This window comes from Wyeomyia smithii, chromosome 2 (assembly GCF_029784165.1).
Source record: "Wyeomyia smithii strain HCP4-BCI-WySm-NY-G18 chromosome 2, ASM2978416v1, whole genome shotgun sequence".
Taxonomy (NCBI): Eukaryota; Metazoa; Arthropoda; class Insecta; order Diptera; family Culicidae; genus Wyeomyia; species Wyeomyia smithii.
In genome coordinates, this window is record NC_073695.1 from 46,038,114 (window position 1) to 46,060,941 (window position 22,828).

The 22,828-nt window shown below is 40.9% G+C and overlaps 1 protein-coding gene across 2 annotated transcripts in view; it reads right to left on the bottom strand.

Moving 5' to 3' along the window:
* Nucleotides 1–205: 205 nt before the first annotated feature.
* The window catches only part of LOC129722123 (uncharacterized), a 279,868-nt gene continuing 257,245 nt past the window's right edge, over nt 206–22,828 (bottom strand). For both annotated transcript variants that reach the window (XM_055675370.1, XM_055675369.1), the window contains 4 exons: nt 21,349–21,603; nt 19,647–19,901; nt 1,353–1,492; nt 206–1,217 (listed from right to left, as the gene is read on the bottom strand). In XM_055675370.1, the coding sequence (XP_055531345.1) occupies nt 1,050–1,217; nt 1,353–1,492; nt 19,647–19,901; nt 21,349–21,603 (818 nt within the window). In that variant the 3' untranslated portion in view covers nt 206–1,049. The remainder of the gene's footprint in view (nt 1,218–1,352; nt 1,493–19,646; nt 19,902–21,348; nt 21,604–22,828) is intronic.

Here is a 22,828-nt window from a genome sequence, read left to right on the forward strand (position 1 = left end):
GTACTAAGTTCGGTACTGAATCGAAGACTCATTTTCCAAAATATATAACGTAGAAGAAAACTTAACTTTAACCTTCATTTCTCACTTGGAACCCATTAAATGAAAAAAAAAGTTAATTCCTGTTATTTGAGTTCAATTCATAATAAATTGAAAGCCTAGGATGCTTGTCATCAAACAAGTTTAAAAATCAAATTCAAACACTATCTTAGGACATTTTATGAAAGTTATATATTATTCCATCATTATTCCTTTCATCTTACCAGCTACAAGTCCATTATGTGCTAAAACATTATTCTAATCACTTACTGCTCAGCAAAAAAAGAAGATAAATAGAAGCTTATGCTTTACGTGTTTAATTTTTTTACTATTCACTCCTCTGTTCATGGCTGTTACTTCTCGCTCGCCATTGCGCAGCCAATTGATTAAAAACAAACTTGCTAAATAAATGATTTTGCAGAAAAAAGGTCAAAAGTTTCGACCGGGACGCCCCTTTGATTGCTGCACAACACAGTGCAAAATCCAACGCCAGCTCTACTCAAGTTGACCTATCCTGAACTATTTACAAAAGTCCTTATCCCTAATTTATTCCTGTTACCCATTTTCATCTACGCCGGGAAGCTGCTCCCGCCTACCGTCCTGGACCTTTCTTTTTCCCTGTCTGTCTCGCTCTGCGTTTGTATAATAGTTATTCTGATTCTCTCCAAGTAATTTATTATTGTTTTCATTTTCACTTTTTTGTTTGTATTTTCTTTTTTAATTCTTTGTCGCGATTTCGTCGCATGCAAATAGTTCAAACCGAGCCGTTAAACTAACTTGTTCTGCATTAAACCGACTTCTTTTTTGTTTGTTTCAGTTTTCAACTCTGACCCAGTGCATTTTACTTTTTATTTCTACGCTGTTGAACTAAACTTAGCGAAAGAACGAAGTTCGAAGAGGGTTTTCACGGCGGGTTGCGGCGAAAAAAAAAGTTTTCATAAGCAGCTTTCACTTTTCAGCCGGGATTTGGGACACTGCCTTGGGGGATGGATTTCAAGCGGGTTTCACCACAATTAAAAGTAGAACCGATTGTACAGGATCGGAAGCTGAAAATGCTGAACGTCCTTGCCTTTGCTCACGTTGACCACGATTTTGAAGACACACTTGGCGCTCCACTCGGCTTCGTCGTGTGCCTCGTACGTTATGAGATGACTGCCGGTGCCGAAATCCGTACCGGGGCTCTAATAATTACCGACCGACCGACCGAGAATGAGAATGATTTCGGGATTAAAATTTATACAACCGGCTTTGTGAATGTTGTGGAATCCATGCGGAAGAGCGGTGAAAGTTAAGTAAACTAGTGTAGTGGCACTTACGTTGGACTTGGTGATGGTAACGACGCCGACATTGTCCGAGAAGATGGGCTCTTCCCAGGTGGCCTTAACGCTCTCGTGTCGACCCTCGATGGTGTAGATTTGCGTGTCCGGGCAGAAATCCACCGCCGGAGGGCGTCCAACTGATGCGGGAGTTAGCACACGGGGAAAGAAGATAAGAAGATTATGTTGCGTAAATGTACGGGTGTTGCATGGTAAAGTTCAGTACGGTCTAGTTATCGCGCGTTCGTTATACAGGTTGTGTACAATGGCTACGAATTCCGGTCCATAGAAGCTGGAGCCGATTATATGGCTCGCTAATCCACGCGATTGTCGGGACTAGGATGCAAATGCGTAAGCCTCGGTTGCATAATCGTGCGCAGGATTTCCGTTTGGAAGGGGTTTACCCAAATTAATTTGAGGAGACGTAGAGAAAGCAAACAAATGCATACAAATTATGTCATTTTGGATATCATTCGACATTTACATTCTTGCGCTGTATAAACAGTCTAAAAAAGTATTAATCTAGGCATTGAAACCATTCAAACAAGAAAGGATGCTCAGTAATGCATAACTGGTAAACTGGTAAACACATACGATGAATTTAGTCATATTGCAATTTGAAATAATTTTTATTGTAGATACTGAATACTGTTATAATTTTTTTGATTATTTTCAAATATAGTCATGCACAGAAAAGGGTTTTTAAGGGTTAAAGCCGCACTCAGAAAGACAAAAGATGAATAAAAATGAAATAAAATGTGCCTCATTCGGAACAATTTCATCATGGTGCATACCGCTTGAAAATATAAAAAATACGAAAAAAATAAATGACACGAATACTCCAAAAATTTATTAACAAAATTGTAAACAAAAATTGAAGATTGGTCCATTTAAAAAAATGATTATAATTACTAAAAGTGTAAAGTTATATGAATACTGTTTACCCTTACTGCGACATGTTAAAAGTTTATTATGATAAAAAATTCTTGAATGTCAGCCATAATCCTAATCTTTTTTATTGAAATGACTATAATGCAAGTCAAGCTATTTTGTTTTTACTCTGAGCAGTGGATGTGAACTTGACGATAAAAAAATATACTAACTGATTATAACGTAATTAGAAATTTGGTGAGAATAATCAAATTGTCGATTGTTGATGTTTGGCCTTGCTCAGCTGATTTGTTAGGTATATTATTTACGCAGCTGTTGTGAATTTCATCTTTTTCTCTTCACTTTAATCAGTTTATTAATGAGCTTTTTGTGTTCAAGCCAAAATTTTGACTTATCTGGATTTTATAAATATAAACAGCGAAACTCTGGAACATAACCTGTCCTCGTACCCAGGGATACGCAACGTGTAAAATCGCATAGAAAAATACGAAAATTGCGTGTATTAAACAATTTTACCAGAGGAGAAAGGCAAAATACCTAAGCATGGTAGTCCGCGTGAAGATCGAGTGAATTCCGAAATTCGCATAGAAACCGGTAAAATTCTGAAATTCACAGAAAAAAACAGCTCAAACCCCGCATGTTAATTTTTTAATAGACCTCCACCGCAAGTGAGCTTGGGTAAGATGGTGTAAAATCAGTAGATATGTTTTTGGTGACTGTTTGAATATTTTCGCTGCAAGAAAAATTAAACGATCATTCATTGCAGATTCTTACCGGCACTGGTGACAAATGAAAATAATAAAAAAGTGTGTAAACGCTACTGAGATATAAAATATTTTATATTTCACAGACAGACAGACAGACAGACAGACAGACAGACAGACAGACAGACAGACAGACAGACAGACAGACAGACAGACAGACAGACAGACAGACAGACAGACAGACAGACAGACAGACAGACAGACAGACAGACAGACAGACAGACAGACAGACAGACAGACAGACAGACAGACAGACAGACAGACAGACAGACAGACAGACAGACAGACAGACAGACAGACAGACAGACAGACAGACAGACAGACAGACAGACAGACAGACAGACAGACAGACAGACAGACAGACAGACAGACAGACAGACAGACAGACAGACAGACAGACAGACAGACAGACAGACAGACAGACAGACAGACAGACAGACAGACAGACAGACAGACAGACAGACAGACAGACAGACAGACAGACAGACAGACAGACAGACAGACAGACAGACAGACAGACAGACAGACAGACAGACAGACAGACAGACAGACAGACAGACAGACAGACAGACAGACAGACAGACAGACAGACAGACAGACAGACAGACAGACAGACAGACAGACAGACAGACAGACAGACAGACAGACAGACAGACAGACAGACAGACAGACAGACAGACAGACAGACAGACAGACAGACAGACAGACAGACAGACAGACAGACAGACAGACAGACAGACAGACAGACAGACAGACAGACAGACAGACAGACAGACAGACAGACAGACAGACAGACAGACAGACAGACAGACAGACAGACAGACAGACAGACAGACAGACAGACAGACAGACAGACAGACAGACAGACAGACAGACAGACAGACAGACAGACAGACAGACAGACAGACAGACAGACAGACAGACAGACAGACAGACAGACAGACAGACAGACAGACAGACAGACAGACAGACAGACAGACAGACAGACAGACAGACAGACAGACAGACAGACAGACAGACAGACAGACAGACAGACAGACAGACAGACAGACAGACAGACAGACAGGCAGACAGACAGACAGACAGACAGACAGACAGACAGACAGGCAGACAGACAGACAGACAGACAGACAGACAGACAGACAGACAGACAGACAGACAGACAGACAGACAGACAGACAGACAGACAGACAGACAGACAGACAGACAGACAGACAGACAGACAGACAGACAGACAGACAGACAGACAGACAGACAGACAGACAGACAGACAGACAGACAGACAGACAGACAGACAGACAGACAGACAGACAGACAGACAGACAGACAGACAGACAGACAGACAGACAGACAGACAGACAGACAGACAGACAGACAGACAGACAGACAGACAGACAGACAGACAGACAGACAGACAGACAGACAGACAGACAGACAGACAGACAGACAGACAGACAGACAGACAGACAGACAGACAGACAGACAGACAGACAGACAGACAGACAGACAGGCAGACAGACAGACAGACAGACAGACAGACAGACAGACAGACAGACAGACAGACAGACAGACAGACAGACAGACAGACAGACAGACAGACAGACAGACAGACAGACAGACAGACAGACAGACAGACAGACAGACAGACAGACAGACAGACAGACAGACAGACAGACAGACAGACAGACAGACAGACAGACAGACAGACAGACAGACAGACAGACAGGCAGACAGACAGACAGACAGACAGACAGACAGACAGACAGACAGACAGACAGACAGACAGACAGACAGGCAGACAGACAGACAGACAGACAGACAGACAGACAGACAGACAGACAGACAGACAGACAGACAGACAGACAGACAGACAGACAGAGTCGCTGTGAAGGCGACTCGCCCTATCGCTGGTTAATGTACAGCTCTACTTACGGCTGTACATTAACCCACGGCGAGGTGAACCATCTTTGCAATGCAAGCCACGCCGGTATGTTCACGGCCTAAAACCCAATAGCAGCATCAACGCTTTGTCCGAAGTAATTTACCCTCATCCATCCAAGTGACGATTTTATTGAAGCTGATTATAGTCGCTTCAAATCGATAATGAAGACGACGACGATTGCAGAAATTCATTTTAAGCAATATTTTCGTCAGTTGAAGTTGTTTCAACTTCATCCGAAAGACGGAAGGCAAAGCAGAACGCAAAAGATTACACATGCAACAGTCGCATGAAATATGAAGAGTGTTCATCTTCTCTTCGGAAAGCACCAGCCGAACTGAGTTTACGAGGTTTCTAGTGATAGGTACTATCATTAAAAATTATTGCTGGTAACTATCAGTATGGTTTATATAGGGTGTGTCAATGGTATTATAGTTCTACATCTACATCTACATTAATTTTGTATATCATGTGTAAAACTACTATGATGTTATTTACACAACCGTTGCTACGAAAGGGTGCTACGTCATACCAATGTTTGGGTTTCATATTTTTGCAGTGCTTAAGTGTAATTGAAATCAAATGGTATAGAAATTTGGTTCTTTTTCTGCCAAAAATGAGAAGATTAAGAAATGTGTAACTGTGCAGTTTCCTGTTACTATTAATTGTGTTGAAAAAAACACCAGTTTTCATTGCTCTCCGCAGGAACAAGCGTTACGAAGTGGATAAAGTTTTGAGCATTTGAGAAGGATATCAAGTGAAGGGTCTTCTTGTAGGCTAACCGCATTTACAGCAGTCATTTTTGAAATCATTGCGCGGATGATTCAGAAGAAACAGGTACGTGCTATAATAAAAATATGGAATAATGTCATTTAGTTATAATGAACTAATTCTAGTTGTTCCCTCTATTGACTGCCGCCAAGATACCCAGACCATTCGTTGATTTGGGCCCATCAGATTGAGAAAAATATGTCAGCATAAAATTAATTCTTCGACAAGCCTGCATGCATAGATTGTTCAATAGAAGAAAATACATCAATACAAAACCCGGAAAAAGCAGCTGTAAAGTAAAGAAAGCAATAACTAAGACGAAAAATAACTTTAAATTTCGTTAAATGAATAAAAATTGCAAAATAATTTCTTCAATTGAATTATTGTCATTTGAATATATTAAACATTAGTTTTGAAATTATTCTGGAAGTTTATGATTATAATTAGTAGTAAGTTTTTCAAAATAGTTTCATTTCACTACTTATACTCAAACACTGCACTATGGTACTGCTTTTCCATTGCAAAAATGAATTGATTGGAATAAAAAACAGCAAGAAAAGATAGTATATTGTTTCCAGAATAAATATTTATGAATTAAGTATAATTATAATCCCAAAAAAAATCCATAAGAGATTTTACAATGATTTGTGGTATGACGTCATCACTGTTCACTTGGATGGTGTTTACATTTTTCAACTCGCCAACACCATCTAACTGATACTTCTACCACACCCTATATCAACCTTACTGGGTAACTATCAGTAGTTTCTAACTTGTTACTGATTACTATCAGTAAATATCAGAAATTTGCATTTAAGTTTTAAGCAAATTATCAACGCTACATTTGTTGTCAGCTGTACTTCTAGTCAAAGCATCCTTGGTTCGGCGTTGCTTTTTGTTGACGGTATTGCATATGTTTGGTGATTTAGGTTTACGTAAGAGAAATTGGGAAAAGAAAATGTTTTTTAGTCCATTTTTTATTGTTCATTTTAACAAAGTTTAGTTAATCGCCAAAAATTGTTTTATTTCGCTTTCCAAGAGCTTTCGAATGCCGCAAAAAGCGCTCCCATCTCACATAAGAAATTTTCTAGCTCCCACCCATAATTTTTCACAGAAAGCTTGTATTAAACATAGGTCCATTTCAAACTTTTTTTCAACCTGTGGAGAGTTGCTTTTCAGTAATACGGCTATTAAAAACGGGGCTTAGTAAGGTCAGCACGCAGAATAGATTCTCAAATCTAGCTCTACTCAATACTAAATCAGCTGTTCTGAAAGAGGTTGGCGTTGACGCTGTGGTTAAGATTTTCAATTTTATAGTTCGGGGATTCAATCCCGATCGAAGTGATCTTTTTTTATTGTATGTGTTCTTTTTGTTACAACACTTTGTTACACAATATTTAATTATAAAAGTATTGAGCGTTAATACATATTTTTTTCAATCGGTATCTTTTAAATGAAAAGTTAGGAAAAATATGTATTTTTTAAATGCAAAGTTAAGAAAACTAAGAAAAAATTTTCTTAGTTGCGTCTATGTGAAAATAACATGACTGTAGAGTACCTCCCCTACAAAAAAATCGGACAATATCAGTAAGAGAAAAATTTTACTGATAGTTAATGATATTTTTTCTTACTGATAACTATCAGTAGTTACTGATAGTTTTCCCATCCCTAGAAGTTTCAGTAGCAGCGAGTGAGACGAAGGGGTTGCATGTTTTCCTTTTGGTGTTTCATTTGACGATGCTGAAGCCTGCACAGATAGAGTGTAGTGGTGAAGTCTTAGTAGTAAGCAACTCCGATCATGATTCAATGCTGCCTCGACCATAAAACAACAAAGGCTTTTGCAATAATTTCAATTTTATAATTTTCAAGCCAAGTTGATGATATTGATAATTTAAAAAAAAATTCCAAGACACGACCGCATAGTTGACGTAGGACTATAATAATTTTATATTTTTATTTTGAAGCTATGTTTGATTTGAGCTCGTTTTACTTTTGTAGTTTGCTTGATTTATTTTAACCAATTTAAGCTCAACATATTCCAAAAGGAAAGTATTTTGGTTCGGGTGGTAATATCAAGTATCTAGTAGAGATGGTCGGGTACGGGTATTTTTACCCGAAACCCGTACCCGACGTCATTTTTCGAGTCCGCGTTTTTTTCAGAGGATAAAATATTACATAACTGGCATCGTTTGCCCGATTCATCCTGCATTGTTTGTCCTGAATCCTGATTTGTGTTATTACCCGCGCTCAGGGCCTTTGATTTCCTGTGCTGCTGTTCATCACTACTTGCTGCTGTTTGGCTGTGTTGCTGCGTGTGGCTGTGATCTGGTGATTGTACTGTCGAAGACAACTCGAGCATCGTTGGGAAAACGCTAAGAAAGAGGTACGTGCTTCTTGTCGGACCTATTGCGCTTACCTAAACGCAATGGATGTAGATCCCTACCCCCCGATCCTCCGTCCCCAAACCCCATCGACCCTGTCCCTCCTGATCAATCCTCTTCTAATCCTGTTCCAGTCACCCCACGACCCAGGCTTTATCCAGACGGAGCGGCGGGCAGCCGGTTTTTTGTGTACTTTAGGCCAAAAGCAGGGCCGAAGTCGAAATCGTTGAATATTTTGCAGATTTCAAAAGACCTGACGTCACGTTTCAAGGCCGTGACTGAAATTTCAAAGGTCAGACCAAACAAGCTCCGTTTTGTGGTCAATGACCGGAAACAGGCCAACAATATAGCCTGCTCCGAGCTCTTTACTCGAGAGTACCGCGTATATGTACCCGCTCGCGACGTGGAGATCGATGGCGTCGTGACCGATTCGGGTCTGTCGGTTGAGTGTATACTGAAAAGCGGAATCGGTTGCTTTAGGAACGCCGCATGCCTCGATGTAAAGATCATTGATTGTAAGCAATTGCGGTCAGTGTCGCTCGTCGACGTCAAAAAAGTGTACACCCCGTCAGACTCGTTTAGGGTTACGTTCGCCGGGTCTGCACTGCCCAGTCACGTGACGATCCACCGGGTGCGTCTACCTGTGCGCCTGTATGTTCCCCGCGTAATGAATTGCACTAATTGTAAGCAGTTAGGTCACACTGCGGCCTACTGCTGCAATAAGGCAAGGTGCGGCAAGTGTGGAGAGACCCATGCTGAGGCTACCTGCAGTGTAAATGCTGAAAAATGTATTCACTGCGGGGAAAATCAGCATGAGCTCTCCACATGCTCGATGTACATGCAGCGCAGGGATAAAATCAAGCGGTCACTCAAGGAGCGTTTGAAGCGTTCTTACGCAGACATGCTTAAAAAGACCGCGACCACCTCTCCCTTTACTTCAAACCCCTTTGATCCACTGTTCTCTGATGAAACCGATTCGGACGATTCACTAGGGAAAATATCCTATGTGAAACCTGGGGAGTCTAGAAAGAGGAAAAATCTTTCCTCTTCTAAGCTTCCCAGAAAAGGTCCTAGGATTTCTCAAAGTGAAATGAAAAATACAATCACTACAAAAAGTGCTGAGGAAAAACCGAAGCAAATTCCTCCTGGGCTCGGAAATTTAAAGTCTCAGAAGGACTTCCCAGCACTTCCAGGAACATCTAAAACCCCAGTTGTTCCTTTTGCACATCCAGTAGATAAATCAAATACTGGATTAGTGAAATTTTCAGATATTGTTGACTGGATTTTTGAAAACTTCAATATACCTGATCCAATTAAAATTTTTCTTAAAGCGTTCCTCCCAACAGTTAGATCATTTCTGAAGCAGTTGACTGTCCAATGGCCCCTCCTTGCAGCGATCGTATACTTCGATGGCTAATTCATCTGCTAATTTGAAGGATTCTATCTCTGTTTTACAGTGGAATTGTAGAAGTATTTTACCAAAAATCGATTCATTCAAAGTTTTGATAAATAAAAACAAATGCGATGCATTTTCCCTTTGTGAAACTTGGCTTACTTCGAATACTGATCTTAACTTCCATGATTTTAATATCATTCGCCTTGATCGAGATACCCCATATGGAGGAGTACTTTTAGGGATTAAAAAGTGCTATTCTTTCTATCGTATTAACCTCCCCTTGATTCCAGGCATCGAAGTTGTCGCATGTCAAATGACAATACAAGGTAAAGAGCTTTGTATTGCCTTAATATATATTCCTCCCAGAGCACAGATTGGGCAACGGCTGCTCTTTGATTTAATAGAATTTCTTCCCTCGCCACGTTTGATTTTGGGAGACTTCAACTCTCATGGTGTGGCTTGGGGTTCCCCTTACAATGATAACCGCTCCTCTTTAATCTATAACCTTTGCCATGACTTCGACATGACTATTTTAAACAACGTTGAAATAACACGTATCCCGAAACCTCCAGCGCGCCCAAGCGCTTTGGATCTATCCTCATGTTCAACGTCGCTACGGTTGGATTGCACATAGAAGGTAATCCTCGATCCTCACGGTAGCGACCATTTGCCTCTTCTTGTTTCAGTTACAAACGGGACAACTCGCATGCGACCAATTGACATTCCATATGACCTCACACGGAATGTCGATTGGAAGTTATACGAGGAAATGATTTCAAAAGCAGTCGAGTCGATTCAACATCATCCACCACTTGAAGAATACAACCTCCTCGAGGGGTTGATTCTCGACGCCGCGTTGCAAGCCCAAACGAAGAAATATCCCGGCGTAACGATTAAAGAACGGCCTCCCACTCCGTGGTGGGACCAAGAGTGCTCCAATGTCTACACGCAAAGATCCGACGCGTTTTTGGCCTATCAGAAGGGAGGTATACCTGGCGACTATTTACGGTATTCGGAGCTTGATACCAAGCTTAAAAGCTTGGCTAAAGCAAAGAAACGCGGATATTGGCGTCGGTTCGTGAACGAGACGTCGAGGGAGACATCGATGAGCACTCTTTGGAACACAGCCCGAAGAATGCGGAATCGCGTAACGGTCAACGAAAGCGAGGAGTCTTCAAGTCGGTGGATATTTGATTTTGCCAGGAAAGTATGTCCGGACTCTGTTCCTGAGCAAAACATTGTTCGCGATGCGTCTCCGGGCCACGACGCGATAGAATCACCTTTTACGATGGCAGAATTTTCGGTTGCCCTCCTGTCCTGTAACAATAACGCGCCTGGGTTGGATAGAATCAAATTCAACTTGTTGAAGAATCTACCCGGCAATGCCGAAAGGCGCTTGTTGAACTTGTTCAATAAGTTCCTGGAGCAAAACATTGTACCGCAGGATTAGAGACAAGTGAAGGTGATCGCCATCCAAAAACCGGGAAAACCAGCTTCTGATCACAACTCTTATAGGCCGATTGCAATGCTATCCTGTATCCGGAAATTGATGGAGAAAATGATACTCCGTCGTTTAGACCATTGGGTCGAATCAAACGGTCTACTATCAGATACTCAATTTGGCTTCCGCTGTGCCAAAGGAACGAATGATTGTCTTGCGTTGCTTTCTACAGATATTCAGCTGGCGTATGCTCGCAAAGAACAAATGGCGTCTGCGTTCTTGGACATTAAGAGGGCTTTTGATTCCATTTCAATTGACATTCTTTCGGGTAAACTTCACCGACAAGGATTTTCTCCAATTTTAAACAATTTTTTGCACAATTTGTTGTCCGAAAAGCACATACATTTTGCGCACGGCGATTTGGCAACTTTTCGCGTTAGCTACATGGGTCTTTCCCAGGGCTCATGTTTAAGCCCCCTTCTTTACAATTTTTATGTAAATGACATCGACGAATGTCTGGCAAATTCATGCACGATAAGACAACTTGCAGACGATAGCGTGGTCTCTGTTACAGGAGCCAAAGCTGCCGATTTGCAAGGACCATTGCAAGATACCTTGGACAATATGTATGCTTGGGCTTTACAGCTAGGTATCGAATTCTCTCCGGAGAAGATTGAGATTGTAGTTTTTTCAAGGAAGCATGAACCTGCTCAGCTCCAGCCACAAATAATGGGTAAAACTATTTCTCAGGTTTTGGTACACAAGTATCTTGGTGTCTGGTTCGACTCTAAAGGCACATGGGGTTGTCACATTAGGTTTCTGATGAAAAAATGTCAACAAAGAGTGAATTTTCTTCGTACAATAACCGGATCATGGTGGGGAGCACACCCGGGAGACCTTATAAGGCTTTACCAAACAACGATATTGTCTGTCATTGAGTACGGGTGTTTCTGCTTCCGCTCCGCAGCAAACACACATTTGATCAAACTGGAGCGAATACAATATCGTTGTTTGCGTTTCGCCTTAGGTTGCATGCAATCGACCCATACGATGAGTTTGGAGATCTTAGCTGGAGTACTACCATTGAAAAACCGCTTCTGGAGTCTGTCTTCTCGTATTCTTATCAAATGTGAGGTCTTGAACCGTCCTGTGATTGAAAATTTTGAAAGGTTAATCGAACTTAATTCTCAAACCCGTTTTATGACATTGTATTTCAATCACATGTTCCAAAATATTAACCCTTCTTCGAATATTCCAAATCGTGTCGACTTATTAAATACTTCTGATTCTACTGTGTTTTTCGATACATCCATGATAGAAGAAACTCGTGGAATCCCGGATCTTTTACGCGTGCAGCAGATCCCCAAAATTTTTTCCAATAAATATCAAAACATGAACTACGACAATATGTTCTACACTGACGGATCACTTCTCGATGGGTCCACTGGCTTCGGTATCTTCAATAACAATTTAACCGTCTCCCATAAGCTCGTTAATCCTGCTTCTGTTTACGTCGCAGAATTGGCTGCAATTCAGTACACCCTAGGGGTTATCGAAAAAATGCCCACGGACCATTATTTCATCTTTACGGAGAGTCTCAGTTCTATTGAGGCTCTCCGATCGATGAAAAATGCAAAGCACTCTCCGTATTTCCTGGGGAAAATACGGGAACATTTGAGTGCTTTATCCGAAAAATCTTCTCAGATTACCTTAGCGTGGGTCCCTTCTCACTGCTCGATACCGGGCAATGAGAAAGCGGAATCTTTGGCTAAGGTGGGCGCAGCAAACGGTGAAATTTATGAAAGACCAATTGCCTTTAATGAATTTTTCGCAATTGTACGTCAGAATACGATCATCAGTTGGCAAAATTCTTGGACCAGGGGGGAACTGGGAAGGTGGTTACATTCCATTATCCCCAAGGTATCGACGAACCCGTGGTTCAAGGGATTGGATGTAGGTCGAGACTTCATTTGCGTGATGTCTCGGCTCATGTCCAATCACTATGGATTTGTAGCGCATCTCCATCGTATTGAGCTCGGGGAAGGTGGTATCTGTGCCTGTGCTGAAGGTTATCACGACATAGAGCATGTAGTTTGGTCTTGCCCTGAACACCGTGGCGCCAGGTCTAAATTAATAGCTTCCCTGCAGGCCGAGGGTGGACAGCCGGCTGTTCCTGTCCGTGATGTCTTGGCGAGCCTTGACCTTCCCTACATGTCCTCCATATACATTTTCCTGAAATCCATCCATGCACCAGTCTAGCCCCACTCCTTTCCGTCTACATCCAACTTAACCGCAAGTACACGTTTGGACCCCGGATCCAGAACCAGCAACTAGACCCCGCACGATACCAGCAACTAGAGGCCCGAGAAAGTCCATTTTCCAGTTCGTTTCTTGGTTTAGCAGAACATAACAAATAAGCTGCTCATTGTTTTTGGCTGTTTGAAGAAAATCATGACGCCCCAACAACAAATCACCAGTTTTAAAACGCGTTTAATTTTAGTTTTAATCTTAGATTTAATTTCAACTCGTAGTCGGCAGCGAGGATAAAAAATTTGTCTTTAGTTTTTAAGATACTTTATGAAGTAAAATTCTAGATATGATTGGCTCCGTAAAACATTAACTTGTATTGTGCCGTGTCAAATAAACGTTGATTGAAAAAAAAAAAAACTTACAAGCCTAGGTGTTTCTTCAATGTCGATAATCGGAAAGATGAGAGAAGAAATCGCCCATTCTCACTGAATTAGAGATAGCCCAATACATATTCTGACAGTTGCCGGTATTGTTTGCACCAAAAGAATGCAATCATGCTATCTCTCTCTAATGTGAAATTGAATAGTTTTTCCTGCAACCGTTTTGAGTAAAATGACATTTTTACCGGTTTTTGACGTAGAACTACGTTTTTCTTTAGTGGTAGGCTATAGGGATATAAATAGGGATGTAAATAGGAAAACTATTAACGAACAGGGGACGAAATATGTCTCTTTTTAAATGCTTATAAATCGGTTTGTTTTTAACCGATTTCCTTCATTTTTGCAGCAATTGTTTGGAAGATTATACACGCATCCACCCAAATGCAGAAAATTGTTGATTGATTATGCAAACTATTGTACTATTGATAATTGTCGACCCTTGTTTAAACGAAAATTACGTCCTCTGATTGGTCACTCGCTGCCTTTCCCTAAACAGGTCGACAGAATAGTACAACTAGTTAGCTGCAGTAGCGGGTTGCGCCAGTACACAAATCACAGTACACAGCAGCAGCGGGGTAGCACCAAACGTCTCGATTTGCCAGTTAAGGGCTTAAGCCTTCTGCCCGCAATAAAGTTTTGCTTTATCTTGGCAACAGCACATTCTGTGTTGAATCCAAGAAAACACAATCTGTCGCGGCCGTCTCATTAACGAATGCGGAAACTGCATTTACAGAGTTTGAACAGCGAAATGCCTTTCTCAAGGCCTATAATCAAGTAATTGAAGGTTAATAATTTTTGGCAATACAATCATGCTGTGCTGGATTCTAGCAATCAAATTCTGTCGCGGTAAAAAAAATAACAATATTTACCTAATCCTCACCACTGTTGGGGCAGCACAGCGGCTGCGATCAGCATAACCGATTTTAAGCAACAAACTGCCCTGTTAGACCGCATTCACAAAGACAGTTCGACTATGCAGAGCTAATATGAAGTCGATTCAATCAATCAGCATTAACAGAATTTCGTCGTCTCCCAACTGCCAAGTTGCAACAGCGAGCAAACGAAATCGCTTGATGTTACAAACCGCAATAAAATACGGGTTAAAACCGTTGCGTGTGTGAGAGCACCATCGGTGTTTATTCGCTGGAAACAAATATCGAATGCGAATTGTGAAATAATTCGTCTAAAGAATATTAGAGAATTAGACAACTGAACAGAAAGGCGTGGCCTATTACGTAGCACCCTTCGGCTATAAAAAAGTGTTTCTGGAAAACTAGCTACATTCATTAGTCGGAAGGTGAACTGGATGGACCGTCCACAACGTTGACAGCAGTAGCAGCAGATATCGGCTCTCAGCAGTAACAGACCATAGCAGCGGGTCGCGCCTGTGGCTGCCTTCAAATTAAACACTTGCCCTGTGGTTGGTCACCACGTCTCAGAAGCAGCGCGGTTCTTCTCAGTGTGTGTCGCCAGACTGCCATTATTCCCCCACTGTTGGGGCAACATGAAGATTTCCATCAGGAAATCCAATTTTGGAAATCAAAATACCTTTTTCAAGGCAAATAAACAAGTCATTGAAAGTTAATAATTTTTACGATGCAAACAAGCGTTCTGTGCTGGATCCTAGCAATTTAAATCTGTCGCGGCCGTCTAATTTACTAAATGTGGAATAGCTTCCACATTGCATATTGTCCGTGTATCTTAATTCCCCCACTGTGAGACCAGCACAAAGGTTGGCGATCAGTAACCGATTTTGAACAGCAAAATGCCATTTTCAAGGCAAATAAACAAGTAATTGAAAGTTGATAATTCTCTGGCATCAACACAAGCAAACATCCTTTGCTGGATCCTAGCAATCAAATTGTTGTAGTTGTCTAATTTTACCTTATTTAGTTGATACCCCCACATTTGAGACAGCACAAAAGCTGTGATCAGCATAACCGATTTTGAATAACAAACTGCCCTGTTAGAAAGCATTCACAAAGGCAGTTATTTTGACTATGCAGAACTGATATAAAGGCGATTCTATCAAACAGCATCAATAGAATTTCGTCGTCTCCCAGCTGCTCAGTTGCAACATGATGCAACTCGCAACATAGAGCAAACGAAATCGCTTGATGTTAAAAACCGCTACACGATACGGGTTAAAATCGTGGCGTGCATGAGAGCACCATCGGTGTTTATTCGCTGGAAACAAATATCGAATGCGAATTGTGGAATAATTCGTCTAAAGAATTTAAGCGAATTAGACAACTGAACAGAAAGGCGTGGCCTATTTCTAAGTGCCCTTCGGTTATAAAAAAGTGTTTCTGGTAAAACTAGCAACATTTTTGAGGCGGAAGGCGAACCGGATGGACAGTCTACACAACATTGACTGAAAGTAGCGGCAGCAGTAGCAGCTGCAGCGGGTTGCGCTAGTAGCTGGGTATCCGAATTTGCATTCGGATTGAACATACTACTTGAACGGTTGGTCACATGTCTCTGTAGCAGTTCGTTACCTCTTAACGTGTGTGGTCAGAGTGCCGTTATTCCCCCATCAGCATATCCGATTTGGATTTGGAATCGATTTGGAAGGTTGCGATCAGCAATCGATTTGGAACAGCAAAATGCCTTTTTCAAGGCAAATAAACAAGTAATTGAAGGTTAATAATTTTCTGGCATCAACACAAGCAGACATTCTGTGCGGGATCCTAGCAATCGAATTCTGTTGTAGTTGTCTAATTTTTACTCTATTTAGTTAGTTCCCCCACTGTTGTGGCAGCACAAAGGCTGCGATCAGCATTACCAATTTTGAAAAACAAACTTCCCTGTTCTGTTTGAACGCCATAACAAAGGTGATTAATTCGACTTTACAGGAATAAATTGAAGTCGATTCAATCAATCAGCATGAACAGAATTTCGTCGTCTCCCAGCTGCTCAGATGCAACACGATGCAACACGCAACAGCGAGCAAACGAAATCGCTTGATGGTTACAAACCGCAACACGATACGGGTTAAAATAGTTGCGTGTGTGAGAGCACCATCGGTGTTTATTCGCTGTGTACAAAAATTAATAAAACTGAACAAATAACTTGCCCGGTGGTTGGTCACCATATCTCAGGAGCAGCGCGGTTCTTCTCGCTTTTCAGCGTGTATCGTCAGACTGCCGTTATTGTCCCACTTCTGAGGCAGCATAAAGATTGCCATCAGCAAATCCAATGGTGAGCAGCAAAATGCTTTTCTCAAGGCAAATAAACAAATATTTGAAGGTTAATATTTTTTTGACAACTCAAACGAGCAATCTGTGCTGGATAGTAGCAATTTGAATCTGTAGCAGCCGTCTAATTTACAGAATGTGAAACAGCTTTTGCAGCTCGTGTTTTCAGTGTCTTTATCACCCCACTGTTGAGGCAGCACAAAGCAAGTATTAGTAGACTTTATGACTCATTAATGAAACACCTACAACAATGCATTTGTTAATAGTGTGCGTAGTTCTCCGTCAGTTATGCGGTCGTGTCTTGGATACAGCCTCCTACTTTTTTTTCATATCTGCCATGAAAACCGCAGACAATTGAGATGTTTGGTACGAAGCAAACAAATGAGATTTGACAGCGATAGCATAGTCTTGGTTTGCACTCCAAAAATTACAGGTTTTTTTGCGGAAGTAGTGAATTATCAAACTTTTCTCAAGTTATAAACAATATTTACTTTGACCTTATTATAATATATAGATTTCAGGTTGCTGCGATGTTCACATAAAACTTGTCGTTAATTTTAAACTCTATCAGACATGCACTTTTCACCATTCTCCGTGTTGTTCTAGTAGGGTAAAATAACATATAGTGGACCCCCTCTCTATAGTGGCCCACCCGCCAGATTAATTCATTTAATGTGAAAACTCGAGTGATTTTCAAAAAAACTTCCATCGGAAAACATCTAGTCCAGCCAGTCTGCATCATAAGGTTAATAAAATAAAGGGATCCACTAGAAGTTAATTTACCCAATTCTTCTTGTTGTTTTGATCTGGTTCATTATGAAGCCATATAAATCTTTCAAAAAAAATCTATTAAATTTTTATTATTCTCTCGAAAACAAAATAAAAATTTTCAGCAATTTATATGAAACATACGTATGCATTCAAAATAAATAATTGAAATCCCTGATCAATTTTAATATGAGGTAAATGACACACGAAAAATGAATCCCAAATGCTCCGTACACAGTTTTGGATAGATATTTTGCAGAGCAATAAAAATTGTCAACTGGATTCTAGGAGAACCAATAACTCCGGACTCAATAATATCAGTTCAAATGAACACTCGGTTCTAACCTAACTCCGGCCATCATCTCTAGAAACCACCTATGACAATCAGTGCATAAAATGTGCGAAGTACTCGGATATATTGAAAAAATAAAAAAATAAAATTAAATAAAGTTTAATTCAATTCAATTTAATTAAACAAAAAAAAAAAAAAAAAACAAAATCCAGGACGGGTCGGGTACGGGTCGATACCGGCAATTTTGGCGTTTTTTTCTTTCGGGTACGGGTAATTGGAACAACTATTTTTCGGGTACGGGTATATTAAACAAAACAGACTCCGGGTTCGGGTCGGGTACGGGTATGAAAATTCTCGATGAGTCAGGTACGGACCGGGTACGGGTAACAAATTTCCTATACCCGACCATCTCTAGTATATAAGTCGTCAGCCCAAATTCATCAGATGACTTGGAACTAAAACTAGTTCATTGGTGGCCATTTCTACTGTTAAGGTAGTCTTTGACCACTTAAAAAGCCAAAAAAGTCATTAAAAAAGAACCGTTCATTTTTGGCATGGTTCGATTTTGGCAACAGAAAAAATTCTGGCGTGTTGTCAAAATCGAACGGGTCTGTTACTTTGATTCTTTCTTTGCAGCACTCTATCTTAGAAGAAAAAATATTCTCTTTAACATTCAAAATGGTCCCGAAACCAAGTTTAGGAGAAAATTTGGGTCTAGAGCTCTATAGCAATGTTTTAGCGGAAAATCTTTTTTTTACAAAGTTACTTAAAATTATTGGAGCTATAAAATACTAGAACGAGGTTTTATATCTACAAAAATAAAAAAGTTAGATACTTGATAGCATCGAAAATTTTGGTCACCCTAAAATATTGCTATAGAGCTCTAGACCCAAATTCGCCCCTGAATTTGGTTTCTGGACCATTGATGAATACCTTTCATTCTAATACAGCGAATTATATTTATTACGCGAAAAGGCAACCTTCTATAAAATATTTATTTGAGTATATATTTGGTTCGATTTCCTTGATTAGGTCTTGAGTTGGACAGAAATTTGCGTTTCATTTGTGTGGGACCCCTCCCTTACAGAAGAGGGAAGGGTCTCGAACTATTTTAGCCACCTTTCTCGGCTCCCAAAACCCCTATATACAAAATTTCACGCCGATCGGTTCAGTAGTTTCCAAGCCTATATGGAACAGACAGACAGACAGACAGACAAACAGACAGACAGACAGACAGACAGAGCTGCATTTTTATATGTTTAGATTACAGTGAAGTAATCAACAGAAATATACTATGGCGCTTAACGTGCTATAACCCAAAAAACGAAGTTAGGATTTAGGTTCAGTGTATAAAAAACTCACCTAAGCATATGACTAAATGCTGCGATAACCATTGTTAGAGCTTTTTACCAGTATATTATTAATATTGTTTTCACCTATTTTTAAATATTTATTATTTGTTTTTCTACCTATCTCCCTCCCGTGCTCACGACTATGCTCGATTGAATGCTTCTTCAGTAAGCTAAATATAGATCTGAAGGTACGAATCTGTTTTGCTTAAAATTTTATGAATTTTTCCTAATTTTGTGCATTAATTAGCAAAACTAATTAATATGTTAATAAACAATAGCCGTTTCTCGCCGGTCAAACAGCTTAGGAACTTATCCAACTAGCTCCAACTTATCTCGGATTTCTACCAATCGTGCTGCTATAACAAGGAGAGCGAAAAGCTATACCATACATATCACTCTGTAATCTTCTTACCTATCACATTGACCGCAAATGTGCAGCTGGTGGTTAGCTTGGAAACCGGATGCTTGGCAGTGTAGCTGATGTTGATTGACCCGAGCGGTAGCTGCAGGGTGTCCTTTTTGGCCCAGAACGGTTCGGCCACAATGTCGCGTTCCCAGCTGACATCGGTCTTCGGACGGCGCAGTTTCACCAACGTTACATCCGTATCGTTCGGGTGTAGCTCGACGTTCACACTGGTGGGACAAGCCAACCTCGGTTGGGGAAATCCTGTTGGTGGAACAGGAAATATGTCAGTGTGTATAGACGAAAACACTGGTCAGCAATTAGGTGTTTGTGTAAATTCCACCGGAAAATGAGCAACTCGATTGTATGTTTGTAGCGAAAACTTTTACTTCGGGAAAGCTTCCACAGAACACATTTCCGTGTATGTGTGCCATTTGTACGTGACTATTGTTTCTAGCTAATTGAACCAGTTGAGAGACTATGAAACTCCTTAACGTTACAAATCTATTGGTGGATGATGGTGGGAAACTGTGCTGAGAAGGAGAAACTTTTACAGTGATTCAGGAATCGTATACGAACAATTGGACCGGGATGCCAAACGGAAATAGGGCCAATTATAACTTCAATGTAGTAACGGATAGTCATAGCCTGAAACCTACTGGCACCACATCTAGGACTAAACCGGACGCATGAGTTTGTTCCAGGAACAAATTGCACTACGACAAAATCCTACCTTACGTGGCACTATTTGGCGACCGCGCCAAAGGAAGGCGACCAAGCTCATATTTCAGACCCAACGGGTGCCAGTCGTGTATGTGTTAAAACTTTTTTCCCCATTCTTGCTGCGATGTATCTCGCCCCAGTCAGCAAAGATAACATACATTCAGGGCACATACATGTACGGTCGGGCAGGTCAGACAGTCACTCTCGATGGGGTCACGAATGTAGTGCAAAGTTGTGACACCCGGTTGAATTATGTGCTAGTTTTACTAATAGTTTAGAAAAAAAGGAACGTCATCCGATGTAATCTTGACTGTTGCCTTCTGACAGCAGATGTTGATTATGTTTTGCTTTCTTGTTCCCAGTTGTTGTTTTTTTAACAGCAAAGCAAAGATTGGTGTTTCCGAAAACAGCAACACATGTAGCGATTGCTCGATTGATGCTACGTGACCACGTGAAAATAATGCTGTTGCTTTTCAGCGTGCGACATGATTGCTTGTATTGCTAGTAAAATTGTTATAAAAATACTGGCACCGTGAATGTAGCTAACTTTATTAATATTTATCATTATTTATGAAATTTTCAAGACAATAGTAAGCAAAAAACTGAATATTTTAAAACCAGTAGTGGCAATAATTGAATAAGATCTAATCACTACCTCAAGAGGAAATCTTCGAAGCCGGGGCCAGTGTAAAGTTTATCGGTTTGCTACTTTTTGATCCATTTTTTTTTAATTTGAATCAATATAATGAACGGTGAGAACGTTGCCTTCTTCCATTGAAAATGGGTTAATATTACTCAGGGTAAATGAGTTCTTGTATTCGTTGTTTTAACTGCCCCATTCACTAGCTTCGTTATCTGATTCAGACATTTTAATGCTTCAATACCGAATATAAATCTCATACTCCTCTCCTAGATAAAGCTTTAGAAAAACATAATAACGTAGAAACAGTGAAACAAAAACTCAAGAAAAAGAACGAATCCAACTTACGTATACAGCTTCCACTCTCGTCGCCAATCCACTTGCCGGTCGTACCGCAAATCTTCGAATACTTTCCCTCCAGCCGGTAGCCGGTGGGGCATTTCAGTATACACTGACTTCCGGGTCGGTTGATGATCTTCAGCCGACCCCCGTTCGGGCCGTCCGAGATCTCGTCAATCGGTCGGCTGCATTCCAGATAGCCGTGGCGGGGTGGAAACAGCGGCGGGCAAGCGACGTCGGCTAGCTTTACTGAATCGTTGAGCACTGGGCGAAAGGGTATAAAAGTGATAACATCTTGAAAAGGGTTGGAATTAATTTATTTAGGAACGAATGATGCTTCTGGTGGTCAGTTAGTTTCTGTCGGTGTTTTTGCGTATGTTAAAATAGGCCGGTTGTGAGAAACGAGTTCAACCGAGAACCAAGGGCAGGGGTTGAACTTGTGAACCACATAAAAGTGACTAGAATACAAAATCAGTTTGTTTGGGTTTCAGCCCATCGTCGGTGGAGCAACACGCAACCGGATGGAACCTTGCGGGTCGTTTCGCTTGGCTGAACGGCAAGTGTCGAGCACGTGCGAACGCCGCTGCTCTGCGTCCCGAGTTTCAGTTCGGTACGCCCGGTGAATTAAAAGTTGCACTTCAACGTGAAATGTTTGGTGTAATCTTATCTGGAAATTTGATTATGCCTTACCCTCCGACAAGTGATGAAAAAAGGATTGAAATGTTGCCGCAGCTCAAATCGTGCGGAAAGATTCTTTCTTCGTTTGTGAGCAATTCAGCATGACTCGATTTTCAGGAAGTAAAAAAAACAGCGGTGGAGTGAATGTGTTTTTCACAGAAATAATATATGTTATCAAGATGAAATACGCTATCTATCACAGCTTCAACAATCAACGACGGAGTTCGCGTCGCAGAACCACAAAGAAGCCAACGGCGTGTCATAATTTCCTCGTTATTCGGAGAACACTTTGCAATTTTAATGAAAATTCTTCTCGTTTTCGATCATTACTCGCTAACTTCAATCTCGTTTTCGACGAATTCGAGTTCGCACCGGCTGTCGCAGTTCGCATTTTCTCTCACCAGCGACGGGCGGTGGCGGCCAGATTTCGGCAAACACCGCTGGCGGAATTCTACTTATTTCCGGTGGCTTCCAGCATCCGACATCGCGCAAGGATGCTCGTCTCCGCAGTAATCGGCACCAACACCAGCTGTGCGTGCGTGTACTGAGTGTGAGGAAAATATTTAAATGATTCAATAAATGCCGATTCTGTTATGCGAATTTTCACACGAGCACCATTCGAGCTTCGATATGTATTTCCAGTTTATCCTCATCAGCATTCCCTGGCACAGGATAATATTGAGAAAAAAATCAGCTGAATTGTAATCAAAAGTCGCACCAACACCATTGAATGAGGGATAATAATTTAGAATGGATACAACCGACTGGCACTTTTAAACCAATGCACACCTTGCCTTCGGGCCGCTGATGT